The sequence below is a fragment of the Molossus molossus genome, unplaced genomic scaffold (assembly GCF_014108415.1).
Source record: "Molossus molossus isolate mMolMol1 unplaced genomic scaffold, mMolMol1.p scaffold_m16_p_7, whole genome shotgun sequence".
Lineage (NCBI taxonomy): Eukaryota > Metazoa > Chordata > Mammalia > Chiroptera > Molossidae > Molossus > Molossus molossus.
The window spans coordinates 15,482,139-15,497,335 of record NW_023425401.1 but is presented as its reverse complement, the minus strand read 5'-3'; the positions used below and the strand labels follow the sequence as shown (position 1 = coordinate 15,497,335).

Sequence of the window (15,197 nt, the reverse complement as noted above, 5' to 3'; positions counted from 1 at the left end):
AGGTATGCTCTGCTACTCCGCCCCCGGCCGAGCTGCCCCCTTGGGGTGGCTGAGGCAGCCCATTGATAGTTCCCTCTATTAATGACCCAATTTGTAATTTCAAAAGGGAAAGCTTCATCTTGAGTCTCAGGGCTAAACTCATCATTCTCTAACTCTTGCTGTTGCCATGACATTCCCGGAGGGCACAAGTCTGATGACAGTCCTACGAGAGAGTAAAGTGTCTCTCTGAGACGGCTGTCCTCTTGAGTACTACCTTCCCTGTGAAATGGGTACAGAGCTAAATATAACGGGTCAAACTCCTTCCTTGCAGTGTTGCACCTTACAATGTGGCCCAAATTTTCTCCAGACGAGAAAAAAGCATGAGGCTTGGTGTCTAAAGACAAGGTTCAAGTCCTAGCCTTGGTAGCAAGTTCTTTGAACAAATCCTCTCTCTCTGGGCCTCGGTCTTCCTGTGGTGTAGGTGGGTGTGAAAAGTGGAGTTAATAATAATACCTGTTTAACCTATTTTGAAGGGCTGTTGTGGATGAGAAAGCCTAGACGTGTTACCTCAGCTGCTCGGTGTCCACCTCCTCCTCGTCCCTCCACCTGCCCAACCCAGGTGCCTTCTGGGGGGTGCCTTACCAGGTGACACAGAGTAGGAATAACCTGGAGTTCCCAGCAGGTGCCCAGCAGAGTTGCTGTGTTGTCTGGCATTTCTGTAGAAGACAAAAACCAGTCACTGTCAGAAATAAACGAAGCACCCGTGGGGACAGCCAGCCCTGGACTGCGCCTGGCTCACACGGCTGTGCCCTCCAGGTGCCAGGCAGTCCCCTCTCCGTAACTGGGGTGAATGGTGCCAAATGGGCGGCAAAGAACGGTCTGTGAGAAAATGGCTGTGGGAACCAGGTCTGTGTTCCCCAGGGATGCTCCTTGGCATCAGTGTGCCCAGCAGGACGAACTGTACAGACTCAGGGAAAAGTAGGAAGAGCCTGGAATTTGGTGGCCAAACAGGTATGTTTAAGCCCCACTACATATTTGGGGTGTGACCTTGGATACACCTCTCTGAGCATGTCTCCTCCGGTGACCAACTATAGACTTTTTTGGGCATATGTCAGAGAGCTGAGTAAACTATCGTGACCAGGGTTTAGAACCCTGTAGTCATTTTTAACTCTTTTTTTTTTTGTACGTGCCCCTAGCGGGAACCAAACCTAGGACTCTCTGGTCCGCAGGCCGACGCTCCAACCGCTGAGCCAAACCGGCCAGGGCCCTGTAGTCAGTTTAGGAGAAGAATGCAACGTGGCCTGATGAAGGGATGGCACAGCGGACACCAGGGACCCAGAAAGATTCGGTCAAGCCCCAGGGAAAGGCCGTCCAGGTCAGTGCTGTTCAACAGGGATTCTAAACACCTCCCAGTCCCTTCAAGGACTCACTCCCTCGGGACACAGCCTTTGAGCTGAAAAGGCAAAAGAGTCACCTGCTGAATCATCTGGCCCAGGGGCCACCAATGAAATCCCTCCGCCTCCTGCATTCATTAGCACCTTATTTATAAACAGGTGTGTCACCCAGGCTGTGACCTAGCAGAATACGATGAACACGTCCATTCCCAACAGAAGGCTGGTAGAGGATGGGGTGGCCCCAGGGGGTAATCCTGCTAGAGAACCCCTGAAATTGCATTGAGATGTTGTTTGTGCCTTTGCTTACAATGAGGGGCCACAGTTTTCAAGGCTTCTCAAGGAAGCCTTTATCCCAAATCCGAAAGATAAGACAGGGGCCTAGTGGAAAGGTCACCTGGGACATGATGAAGTCCTGGCTGGGCCTGTCACAATGACTTGCTCGTGCACCCACCCCCTAATTTTTCAGGAGGTCCCTGAGTCCTCTTTCGCTCAGGTGGTCATTCACTGTTTTGAGCAGGGTGCTAGGGCCACGGGGAATGAAAGAACAGCATCTGCTTTACAAAATCTACCAACTAATTTTATTTTACTAATTTCCTTGAGGGTGAGACTGGTTTTCTACCTCATCATGGAGCGGTGTCTAAAACGCAGCACTCAGCATAGGCTTGTTCGCTGTTTCTCGAATGGAAATGATTTATTTGTATTGTTCTTCCTTATTCTGACTGTTTTACAAGTGAGGCCTGGGGCATTCGGTCTGAAGGTCCGAGTGGTACAGGAGGCAGGCCAGAGGCTGGGGCTCGAGAGCTTGAAACAAGTTCAACACAAGGAGGCCAGTACAAGACGGTGACATAGATCCTGAACTCACCTCCTCCATGGATGTACCAAACCCACGCGGAAGCCGGTAGGAAAGGCGAGGCACTCTCGCCATAACCCCCACCCTCTGCTTGGAACTCACAGCCGGGAGCACGAAGGGTTAAACCCGACACTGGGCTCCCACCTACACCAGAGAGACAAGCTCCCCCAACACCCAGCTTTGAGCGATTAGGCAAGAAAAATAAAAGGCATTCAGATTGGAAAGGAAGTAAAGATGTCACTGTTTGCAAATGATATGCTATTATGGTCAAGTCCTTAAAACTCTATTAGAACTAATACATTCAGTAAAGTTACAGGATGCAAAATAAGTATGCAAAAATCTGTTGTGTTTCTATATACTAATAACAAACTATCAGAAAGAGAAATTAAGAAAACAATACCATTTAAATTTGTGTCAAAAAGCATAAAATACCCAGTAATAAATTTAACCAAGGAGGGGAAATAGCTATACACTGAAAACTAGAAGACATTAATGAAGAAATTGTAAAAGACACAAATGAATGGAAAGATATTCCATGCTCATGGACTGGGGGAATTAATACTGTTAAAATGTCCTTACCACCAAAAGCAATCCCTATCAAAATTCCAATGGCATTCTTCATAGAAGTGGAACAATCAATCCTAAGATTTGTATGGGGCCACAAAAACTCCAACTAGACTAAGGAAGCTTGAGAAAGAAGAACAAGCTGGAGGCCATATGCTCCCTGATTTTAAACTATATTGCAAAGCTATAGTAATCAAAGTAATATGGTATTGGCACATAGACAGACACACGGATTAGAATAGAGTGCCTAGATTAAACCCAAGTAATTTATGAGGAAGGAACCAAGAATATATACAAGGGGGAAAGGATAGTCTCTTTACTAAATAGTGTTGGGAAAAATGGACCACTACCTTACACAAAATTAATTGAAAATAGATAAAAGATTTGAACATAAGACAGCTCCTTGGCAATGTTTTTGGATTTGATACCAAAAGCAGCCCACTCAATGGGAAAAAAAATATCTGTAAATCACCTAATAAGAGGTTAATATCTAAAATATATAAAGAACTCGTATAATTTAATAGCAAAAAAATAGGCAGAGGATATAAATAGATATTTTTCCAAAGACAACAACAGATGACCAGGCGGTACATAAAAAGGCATTCGGCATCATCAGAAGTTCAAATCAAAACCACAATGAGATAAATGGAGGCAAGGATGTTGAGGAAATCTGTATGCACTGTTGGTGGGAATGTAAATTGGTGCAGCCTCTTTGGAAAACCGTAGGGAGGTTTCTCAAAAAATTAAAAAAATAATTACCATATGATCCAGCAACTCCAATTCTGGGTATATAGATCCAAAGTAAATTAAACCACCAACTCAAAAAGATATATGCACCCCCATGTTCATTGTAGCATTACTTACAATAGCTAAGATATGGGGGAAAAAACCTAAGTATTCACCAATAGATATACATTGGAATAGTATTAAGCCATAATAAAGAAGAAAATCGTGCCATTTTTTTTCCTCCTCACCCGAGGACATTTTTTGCATTTACCTTCAGATAGAGTGGGAGGGAGGGAGGGAGGGAGGGAGAGAGAGAGAGAGAGAGAGAGAGAGAGAGAGAGAGAGAGAGAGAAACATCGATGTGAGAGAGATACATCGAGTGGTTGCCACCTGCACAACCCCAACCGAGGCTGGGGACAAACTGCAACCGAGGTACATGCCCTTAGTGGGAACCAAACCCAGGACTCTCTGGTCCACGGGTCGATGCTCTAACCGTTGAGCCAAACTGGCCAGGGCTCAATAAAAACATTTTAATTAAAATATGGGCATGTAATGTACAACATGATGACTTTAGTATTGTATATTTAAAAATGGCTAAGAGTAAATCTTCAAAGTTCTCAATACAAGAAAAGGTTTTGCAACTATGTATGGTGATGTATGTTAAGTAGACGTTGTGATCATTTTGCAACATACAGATATTATGTTGTACACCTGAATCAATATGTTATATGTCAATTATGTCTCAATTAGAAAACAAAAGTTAAGCCTATGAAGCCAAAACTGGTGTTATTATGTAGAGAGCTGGAAGTAGGCCTCGAGAAGAGGCCGTTTTTTTCCGTTCCAACACTGTCCCCGGAATCTGGAGAGGAAGGGGCTGGGGATTAACAGGAGCACCAATGAGACCTCAGTTCAGAGAGGCCCAAGGGCACTGCTGGCTTAGAAACAGGCCGCGCGTATTTTCGGCTGCACTTCGAGATGTAAGGACCCCTCGGCTCCCAGCTCAGCAATAGCAGCTGAGTCTCCTGTCACGGGGCAGCGCCAGGGGGCCGCCTGAGTGCGAGGACGCAGAGAGCTGCGGGCGTGTCCAACCCGCTGTGGTGCACGCAGGGCGCTGGCGCGGACCAGCCTCCCCCAGAAATGGTTCGGTGCGTGTTCCAAAGGGCTTCGCGCGGGCTGGTGAACTCGGGCCTGTGGCTCAGCCACAGGCAGTGCCTGCGCTTCAAGACCGTCTGATCCACTGACCTCAACCCTGGGAAAGGCTCTGTCTCACGTCCTGTCCCAGCCGAAACTTCCATCTGACTTGGAACAAGACAGCGCGCGCGCACGCGTCGGCGTATAGGTCTGGGAGCGGCGTTCTCGTTTTTCATTAGAAACTGGAGACCCCTAGGCCTCTGTTCCTGTGCGGTGCAGGGGGAAACCGTGACTGCATCAGGGACTCGGTGCCCTGACTAATACCCCCTTAAGGGAAGTTGGGACCAGGAGATGGGCCGACTGCCCGTCGTGCCTCCCTGAGAAGTTTCCTCCTGCAGGAGGACCCCGGAGAGCAGAGCCTCCAGCGTGGTGGGCCGTGGGTGGGGGGCGAGAAGCGACGGGGCGGCCCGGCTCAGGGCTCGCGGTGGCCGTGCCCCTGGGGGGCCATCTCAGGACCCCCGAAGTTGTGGAGCTGCTGAGCCAGCACCCCATACTCCTCTGCTCCTCCCTGCGCTACTGGCTGCAACGGTTGGGGCGGTAAGTTTGCCAAGAGGAACAAGAGGATCAGAAGGACCAAAACACTGGAGGAGGGAACAGCTGCCAAGCGCAAGCCTCTGCCCCCAGCACTGCCGGCTCACGTGTGACTGGCAGGTGTGTTTTGGGAGCAGCTTTCCTGTGCTGGGAGGGGAGAGGGAGGCGCTGGCAGCACGCCGGCCGCCACGCTTGGCGCTAGGACTTTTCATGGCAACCTCGTGACCGTCCACTGCCCTGCAGTCTACCCTCCCCCTGCTGCCGAAACGGGGGAACACAGGCGCCACCCTCCCCCGTGGTCAGCAAAGCGATTTCATAGCCACGGTCTTGCTGTTTTCCGTACCTGCCAGCGCGCTGACCAGGAAGTAGGCCGTAGAAAAGAGCTGCTGCTTGCTGCCCGCACCCTCCAGGCCCAGACGTCCGCCCTGCACACTGCACCCCACCAGCTGCAGGAAGGCCGTGAGGTTCTGCCTCTGTGGGGGCTTCAGCTCCCCCAGTGTCGCCAGTGAGGGTGACAGGCCACAGACCACGTCGTCACACTGCAGGAGAGGAGAAAGGGATAGTGTGATGAAGCCAGAGGCCAAGCTGGGTCCTCTGACCCACCCCGTTGCAAGCCCTACACTGCTCTCTGTGCTTTGGAGTGTAATCCTTCAGGTTAGATTCCTCGCAAGGAGACAGTCGACTTGAAAAGGACTATTCTTTAACGGGGCGGGGCAGGGCGGAGCACGCAGGAACTATTGGGTAGAATTTTCCAGGACAGGGTCTGTCCGGTGGGACCAGGGACCAGGAATACGTGACTACTTGCAGAGCCGAGGAGGGGAACATAAAGTCATCACATCATGGTTCCTGAGGTTTAAACTTGGCACTCCAGCCCCTGCCACATTCCCCACGGGACCTAGGGCAGCCTCATCCATCAGCTGGGGACCTGCTGGGAGGTCTTGCCTGCAAGGCTGCCTGGCACCACCGCGGCACCACCCTGGCACTACCCCTGCTCCACTGTGGCCTCCACGTCCAGTTGCATTTGTATGAGAGCCCAGCAGCCCACCACCCAGGCAGCCGGTGCTCTTTCCCTGGGGTGCTGGTCTGACGTTTCCCTCTGGGAAGGTGGCATTTTAGGAATAGAAGTCTGGGTTTTTTCCAACATCTGTGTTCTCCTGGGCTAGCACTCCCTGCCACGAGCTCTCTATCCTCCAGAACATCAGGATGTCCTGGCTGTTGGACCGTTTCAACAACTGCTGGTTTCATCACTGGTCACTAAGCTCTTTTGACACAATCCAGTTTTCGGAGAGAAAAATAATTTGAATGCACTCCTGGAAGCCATAAAGCATTAAATCAGAACATCAGAGTTCAAACTCTGCATGAAAGAAAAACAAAAAGATCAAAAACAACACAACTACAGCAAAAATTAGGTTTATAGCTCCCAGCATCCTCCAGAGCAGAGAGTCGGGGGGGGGGGGGGGGGATGGAGGCTGGTAGCTGGCCTGTCCCTCGCCATTTCTACAACCAGGAGTTAAGGAACTCAACCTCCCTAGAAAATCCTTCTGCTGCAAACAGAAAAATACAAAAGCCTGCTTTCCCATCTGTCCTGAGTCAAATAGGTTGGCTTGTTGGACTCTACCACATAGCCCCCTTCTACTGGGTTGAGCAGTGACCCCACCCACCCACCCAAACACACATCTACCTGGAGCTTCAGAATGTGGCCATATTTGGAAAAAGAGTGTTTGCAAACGTAATTAAGGGAAGGATCTTGGGATGAGATCCTCCTAGGTTGAGGGGGGCCCTAAGTGCCCTGGTGGATGTCCCCTGAGAAACAGAACAGAGAGGAGAAGGCCACAGGAAGACAGCACACACGGGAGCGGCCACAAGCCAAGGACACCAGGAGCCACCAAGGGCTGTAAGAGTCAAAGGGGGGTTCTCCCCTGAACCTGGCCCTGCTGACACCCTAGCTTCAGCCTCTGGCCTCCAGAACTGTAGGAGAGTCCATTTCTGTGCTTTTAAGCCAAGAAGTGTGTGGTCATTTCTTACAGCGGCCCTAGAGAATTGATACACACTTGAGATTCCTGACATCGGCTACCTTCCTGCAGTTAGAAAACTAAGGACCTGGGAGTAAGACTAAAAAAGAAGCTTTAGGGTTTGAGGGAAGTGGGGAAATTTTAAACACGATTGTATCCCCAGCTCAAAGCCTTGTCCCAATAGGTCCGGCCCATCCACATCTCCAGGACACCAAGAGGGAGACACCGCGCCTCGGGATGTCGCTGGTCTTACCACTTGTTCCAGGACCAGGAGCAGCTCCTCATCAAACAGCACCGCCTGGAGGACGCCGCTCAGCGCCGTCCGCTGCTGCTCCGGCAGCTGCACAAAGGGGTGGAAATTCCTCTCCAGGGGCAGAGTCGCTGTGGAAGCAGCAGACACGCCGAGCTCAGGACGGCTGTGCGCGCCTCAGAACAGGGACGGCAGACTGTCCCCTGTTCTTCCAGACTCACAGCCAGTCGTAGAACTCGGAACCGAAGGACAGCGAGTGCAATCCCACCCTGCGTGCTTTTATAACCAGTCAAACTACTGGGGGGGGGGGGGGCAGGGGTAGAACAGGCGCTGCCCCACTTCCTTTCAGACGTCTCTCTGTTTTCTGGACTCACTACAACATGAAGTCTAATCGATTACTTTCCAGAAAAGTCACCCAGGTTCCTCTTTCTATAGAAGGAAATCGTCAAGGCCGAATTACTGAACATCAGTACATTTAACAATTCAGAGCCATGCAAATTGCAAAATACATTCTTTTAAATCCTTTCTTCTAATACACGGTGGGTTCTGCGTCCTGTAGTGTGTAACGCATGCACTTCAGAGGGGCTGGCACCCCGTTTTCACGGCAAACAACTGCTCTTGGCCCCCTTTCCTCTCCGCTGCCCCCGACCTGCTGGCTCACACCCTCTGCAGCGTGCTTGGGCCTCTCTCCCTAAAATCATCTTCTTCTTTTTTTTTTTTAAAGCCGAAAGCTTGTAGTAAGTCAAGCCCAGTGGGGATTTAAAAGCTTTTGTATGTAGGGTGCATACTAATACATAAACGCACTCCTTCTGCTGATGGCAAATTCCAGCCGAGGTTTGTGGACAGCCCCCTGGGGAGGAGCGTGGCACATCAGTAATGACTTATCCATACGCTGCCTTAGAAGCACAGCCAGGTCTTTGCTGCCCCAGCCTGCAGGGCCGAGCTGTCCTGGTGGGTCTCGGGTCCCAGGGCACCAGGGCCAGGCCAGCCCCACCCGACTCCTGCCTCCCTACTCTTAACCCCCAGCTCCCTGGAATGGCCAGCCTGCGGGACAGACGGGGAGGGACGTTCCAGGAAAGCTGCAGCCCAGACTCTGGTCGCCTCCCTGTGGCACAGGTCAAGGGCCACGGCTGCTGTGCCTCTAACGTGACGTCACCGGTGCTTAAGTGAGAGCGCAAAGTGGCACCCAGTTACCCACCTGCAGGAGGCGGGGGAGGGGCCTGCCTGAGACAGGGAAGCCTGACCATAGGCTGGCCTTTCGCTCCATTCCTTCCAACACTATTTTTGCTACAGAAACAAATGCATCTTCTGGCTTGGGACCCACTGAAGCCCCACTGGTGGGCCTAATGCTGACCCTTCAAGCCAGAGCATATTCCGAGCTGCTCCGGGCTCTTGGTACTAAGTTCTCACACAGCTCTTTGTTTCTCCTCTTCTTTGCTCATTTCCTATATTATACAACACTACTGCCCTCCTCACCCCCAAAAATCCCACCAACTTTTAAAACCACTCTGGGGAGCAGAAGGGATCGCTGTAGGCGGCACAGGTCATCCGTCCCCTTGCCTCCCGGATGCCAGGGCACCATATGGCCTCAGGCCATGTGGATAAAGAGCCTCCAAGAGACATCTTGCAGTGCTGACAAAGCCTTGCCTGTCTTGGCAAAAGCCTGGAACCTAATGAAGCAGATGCGGAACTGGCTGCTGACTAGCTATTCTTGGGGTCTGTACGGCTTCTATGGTTACGGAGAGAATGCCAGGCCCCTGCCTCGTACACGCCTCGGTCTCCGGCCCCTCTCTCAAAACATGGCCCCCAAGACTTGGGGTGCCCTAATATCCGAAAAGGTGAATCCTGAGTGGACTAGGCCTGCTTCGGAGGCACTGTCCTCTCTGTTCTCAAATGCTTTCTGTGAAGTCACTGGAGTCACCGCTCCTGAGGGCCACATCATCTCGGGGTACAATGGTCAAGTGGCCATCAGCTCCCCATGCCCCACCCTGCTGGCATTACCTTGTTTTAAAACACTCAGTGGTCCATCTGGAGCAGACGGCACCTGCCCGCCGTCTGGCATGTCCCGAAATGCAAACTCTCGAAAGGGCAGGGTCTCCAGGAACATAGCGTCGCTGTCGCTTCTCCTCTCGCGCTCAAAGCCACCATGCTTCCCTTGCAGGAGGCAGAGTTCTGCAACCCAGGAGAAGAGTCCAGGTCCACACGGATCGACCCGGCTTTCCCTGACTCGGCTGGGCAGGGAGGCCGACCACCCCCCACCCCCAATCAACCCGCTTCCTGCACACACCACGCTGTCTGATCAAGACTCATCTACTTCCCCAAACACAGGAGAAGTGGTTCTTAGCGTGAGACCCTCCTGTCCTCTTCGAACAGGCTGCGAGTGATCCTGCACACATCAGAAGTCTTTCCTTAGCCTGAACCTGACAGGCCAACTCTACACAAACAGAACTCACCAAATGTGAATGGGACGGAGGACATTCGAATTTGATCTGACTGCGCTGATGGTCATACAGAATCACTGACGCTATACTTAGGGGCACACGTGGTTATGGTGCCCGGTTCTCTTAAAGAAGAGTCAGCCTTGCTTCATTAATAAATGGAATGCATAGCAAAACACACGAACTTATTTCTGCAATTGTATGAATGAATCTCAAACATGCTGAGTGAGAAATCCAGACACAAAATATATTCTACTGGAAGCCGTGTGAAGGCAAAACTACTCTTTTTTAAAGCCTAACTTTTAGAGATACTGGAACATTGTAGAGAGAAAACAATAGCCGGCCTAGGATTTGCTTCGAGCGGCTGAGTGGGGGTGGGGCAGGTGCCCAGCTTGCCTGTGAGGCAGGAAGTTGCCTCATTCCTGGAGCGGGAAGCACATGCGGATTCGTTACCTTATTATCCCTCCTTCTGAACGTATGTGAACTGTCCCATAATAAAAACATTTCCTTATGTACTTCCACATTTGAGAACCCAACTGAGGGATCTGAATCGTAGGTAAAAATGTGGCCATTCTAATGTCCTTGCTGAGCAAAAGCATAAATGACCTCGTGACTTGGGGTCCTTTCTGTGCTGCTGAATCGTCCATGTGCACAGGCTGCGGATAAGACCTGAGCCTGCGTGTGGTGTGGGAGGCAGGGGCAGAAGCACGTTCACGGGTTTGTGGGCACTGGTGACATTCCCAGGGGCAGAATGGCTGAGAGACAAATGAAACAATCCTTCATTTACTCGCCCATGGACCCACGGAGCACCCAGGGCGCCCCCACCCCAGCTCGCTCCACCCTTTGCACCAGGCACCGAGGTGGGTCAGGGTAGACCTCCCCAGGTGGCGACTTCACTCCCCGAGGACAGGGACCATGACCATTCACACAGCCTCAAACCCGGCCGAGCGCCTTGGCCCCGTGGTGTCTCAGGAGTCCATGGCACCAGCACTCTAGCCGGGGCACGTCCCCGGGGATGCACTGCCAGCTCCTGCGTTCTCCACGCTGCTGGGGCCAGAGATTCAAAAGGGCCTTGGCCAGCAGCTGGCTGCTGGGGCGGGCAGTGCAGGGGTGTTGGAGGAGGCGGGCGGGCGCTGGAGCCGGTGGCAGGTGCAGAGAGAGAGCCCGCCAAGGTTTCTTGGACAAAGCAGTGTCGAAGTAGCCGCCCAAAGGTTCAGCAGGAGTTAGCCGGCCAGAGGCACCGAGCACGGGCTTGGAGGTAAGAGAGTGGAGTGTCCTGGACGGTGACAGGACCGGACACGCCGGGGCTGGGCCACAACGCACGTGGGAGGCTTTATCTTGGGGCACAGGGCGCCTCGGAAGGGTGTCTGAGCAGGTAAGTGACATGACCAAATTTTTATCTTTAAATAATCACATTAGCCACAGTGCTGGGATGGAGGAGACGGGGAAGGTTCAGAGAAGCAGCGAAGCCAGTCGGGGCGGGGGGTGCAGTTGGTGAAGGAAGGGGTCGTGGCTGAGAGAGCCCCTCCCGAGGGCGGCTGGACAGATGCCTCCCCCGAGGAACGGAGGGAGGCGGCCTCCTCGCAAAGTTTCAAAGGGCGAGCAGGATGCTAGTCAAGTGTCCCCCCACCCGGAAGGGGGGAGATCAGGCAGGCTTTTCGGGGCCCTTCCGGCCCTGCAGGCCTGTTTGTGAAGCCAGATCAGAACAGTCTGTGGCGAGAGGGACAGGAAACACGGGCGGGAAATAAAAGCAGAACTGGCTTCAAAGCAGCCGAGCGGAGGCCGAGGGCCTGGCCGCCAAGCTGCTCAGCGGCCAGCCCGGGGCCCAGTGGGCACAGCGGGCTCTGGGTTCGCAGGATGGGAGCCTCAGAGTCCCCAGGGCACCTCTGCTCAGCAGCACAAAGGAGTTTGTTTTCAAAGACAGCGGAAGCAAGCTGAGATGAAAGGCTTGAAATTGAAATGCAAACAGGAGAGTCCCACCAGGCCAGGCTGTGTCTTCCCAAATCCATCTGAGGAAGGAGGGACAGGTGCCCACAGAGGGCAGGGAGGGCACCCACCTCCTCAGAGAAACAGGAAGGTTCCCTCGGCCCCCTGGCCTGGCCCCAGCCACCGAAAGGTCCTCACAGCACCCATGAGCACCCTCGGGTGCAGGCCATGCTGGCCAAGTGACACCTGGACCATCAATGCGTCTGCACAGAACCAAGGAGTCCACATCCCGGGCTGGATCCCCGTTTGTGTGTGGTATCACGGCTTCTCATTACTGATGACAAAAACAACTCTCTTCACGCAGTTTAGTCAGTAGACAAACGGCTTTCAAAGAGAAAGAATAAAATAGTAGCCCAGCCAGTGTGGCTCAGTGGGCTGAGCATCATCCCATGGACTGAGAGGTCCCGGTTCAACTCCTGGTCGGGGCACATGCTGGGGTTGTGGGCTCGATCCCCAGCAGGGGCCGTGCAGGAGGCAGTCGTTGGATGTTTCTCTCTCACATGATGCTTCTCTCTCTCTCTCTCTCTTTCTCTCTCTCTCTTCCTCTCTTTAAAAAAAAAAATCAATAAAACATTTTTTAAAAAAGAATAACATAATAAAAATGACCAGGATAACAAATTTGCAAACGGGATCGAAATGATGTAGGTTCCAGTCCTTGGTGTCATGGATTCCATGTGTCCCTGTCCTAGCTCTTCAGGCCAACTCCTTACAGCTGCCACCCCTGGGAAGGCCACCCTCTGGGAATGACACCCCCTGTATACCACACACACACACACACACACACACACACACAGACCCCTCTTCTTACAGCTGCCACCCCTGGGAAGGCCACCCCCTGGGAATGACACCCCCTGTATACGCCACACACACACACACACACACACACACACACACACCCTCCTGGGGAATGCAGGCAGCTCCGTGTGTGAAACCAAAGAGGGAGGCTCCGGGACCACGCTCTGTGCCTCCAGCACCCCTCTCCCAGGTCCCCCCAGGCCCAGGAGCTTGTCGATTGTCCCAGAAGGACAGTCAGTGTTCTGAGTCTGTGGCTGTCACAGTGGTGGGGACGCGTGTGGTCTCCGTCAGAAGGCTGGCTCCCACAGACTTCCTCATCCCGAGCCTGGCCACGCCCCCCGACAGAACCCCCGGGGCTGTGGGGCAGCCACAGCCCCCTGCTCGGTCTGGGGACGGCGCCCTGTCCTGCACATCACGTGCCAACCTGGAGCTGCTCATGGACTCACAGCGAACCTCCACACACCCACCGACCAGCTTGACCCCTGCTCTTGACCTCTTCCCCCCCCCCCCACAGGTTACTTCCCACGCGAACTACAGATATCACCCCTTATCCGGTGAAGACAAAGCTCTATGTAGATGTCTCTTTTATAAACATAATCATAATGTTGCCGCACCTGAAAAGGTCAACAGTTTATGTTACGTGCATTCAGTCATGTCCCCAAGAAGCAGTTTCTTGGACTCGACACGGTGTCTTCTCAGGAAGAGCGCGGGGGACCACGCACACCTGAGAGAGCAGACACGCCCGAAGTAAAGCCCTTGTTGTCTCCGGAGGATGCAGTGGCCAGGACCAGCCGCCTCACACACACTGGTGATCGCAGAGCAAGGTCAAGAGCAGGGTTTGGGGTGGGGGTGGTGAAGCGAGGAGGAGGGTGATATCAAGAGCTGAGGTGGGGCTCTAAGGAAACGGCCACTGTGCCAGGCACTCCTCCTGCCTCCTCTACTTAGTCTTCCCTCCCAGCGACGGGAGGGGCTCAGCGAGGCTTAGGACTGCGGGCACCGGGGCTGGTCCCAGTGTTGCACTGGTGAGACCTCACCCCACCCGTTCCCAATGCAGCCTCTTGTCCCCTCGTTATGGGACAGCCCCAAACTCTTAGGGTCTCTCGCGTCGCCACCCCCAAAGCGGTGGGGATCCTCTACCAGTGTGTGCCCCTCCTCTCCCCACAGCCCCTAGCAGCAGACAACACTCACCAAACAGGCCGTCCAGTTTCACGTACAGCTCGATGACGCCGTAGGCGATGGTGGTGGCAGCCGGGATCTCCAGCACCACGTTGCTGTCCTTGCTGATGGTCCCATCCTCCGTAGCTGACACCTGTGGGCGACAGCACACACTCTGACCTGCGCACTCAGACTCTCCTGGGCGCCCCCACCCCCGGAACGCATGGAGAGGAGGAGCCAGCCGGCAGAGGTAAGGATTCCATCCCCATTGGCCTCGTGATGTGCACACATAGTCCCAAGTGAATGGCCAACCGGTGGCACAAAAGAGATCCCAGGGTTTGGGAAACAGTGAAGTTGGGTCTAAGAAGAAAGTATGACAAATAAGTTCCCATTTCCTCACAGAGGATTACGGAAACTGCTCTGAAGTCCCGATGAAAACCCTAACCAGCATCAAAGCCTGAGGGAGAACTGAGCTGAGAGAGAACCCCCAGCCATCGTTCCAGACCCTGGGGTGGGGGCGCCCTGTGCTGTTAAACCAGGGAGGCTGGAGGCCGGAGCGAGGACGAGAAGGCCGGGCAGGAAGTGCCCCGAAGTCAGGCACCAACGCTCTCTCCTTCCAACACCGCCACAGACACGAAGCTTTCCCACGGCCTGGGGAGACTGAGGCACACTCTCCTTGTTGCCCAAACACTGGAGATCAGATACGTTTCTGAGCAACTTGATCCTGGTCAGAGTGGAATGGCAGCCAGCCTGCTGACTCCCAGGCGGGCTCTGGGTCTCGGGTGGGGTCACCATGGGTGGAGACATTGGGGGGACCAGTGGCAGCCATCTCTCACTGGGCACGTCCCTTGTCACTGCTGTCTAGCCCGCCCAGTCTGTACACCAAGGGACAGCCCGGCTCCAGATCTATAGCTCTACCTTCTTCCGAGCACACCTTTCCTGGGCCTCAGCAAATGCCAACAGTTACCCCAAGAAGGAGGCCCGTACAAATCAAGTATCAGGCACCATGACAAGCTGGAGGGGAAACAGCATGGGTTTGACAGCCTTTACTGGTCCACCACTTTGGTACCGGCTCAAGGTCAGCTGGGTAAGACTGTCTATAATGTAATCCAGAGCATCTGCTTATGCACAGACAGACAGACAAACAGAGGTACAGATCCTTCCCTTCCCTGACTCAATCTGCAAAGGACTTGAAGCAGCGAATCCCAAAGCCATCCTGAGGCCCCGACTCCAGGGTCTGCAGGATGATCTGTGCGTTTGGCCTGGCCTGTGCTCGTTCGACCCCTTTTCAGTGGGGAATATGCCTGGCCCTAGCTGGTGGCGTGG

General features: G+C 53.3%; 1 protein-coding gene across 1 annotated transcript in view; it reads right to left on the bottom strand.

Moving 5' to 3' along the window:
- The window catches only part of GSDME (gasdermin E), a 50,448-nt gene that overhangs the window by 3,394 nt on the left and 31,857 nt on the right, over positions 1-15,197 (bottom strand). Inside the window, exons 5-9 of the mRNA XM_036247016.1 lie at positions 13,905-14,025; positions 9,499-9,669; positions 7,501-7,628; positions 5,579-5,774; positions 622-695 (exon numbers count right to left, since the gene is read on the bottom strand). Of these exons, the coding sequence (XP_036102909.1) occupies positions 622-695; positions 5,579-5,774; positions 7,501-7,628; positions 9,499-9,669; positions 13,905-14,025 (690 nt within the window). The remainder of the gene's footprint in view (positions 1-621; positions 696-5,578; positions 5,775-7,500; positions 7,629-9,498; positions 9,670-13,904; positions 14,026-15,197) is intronic.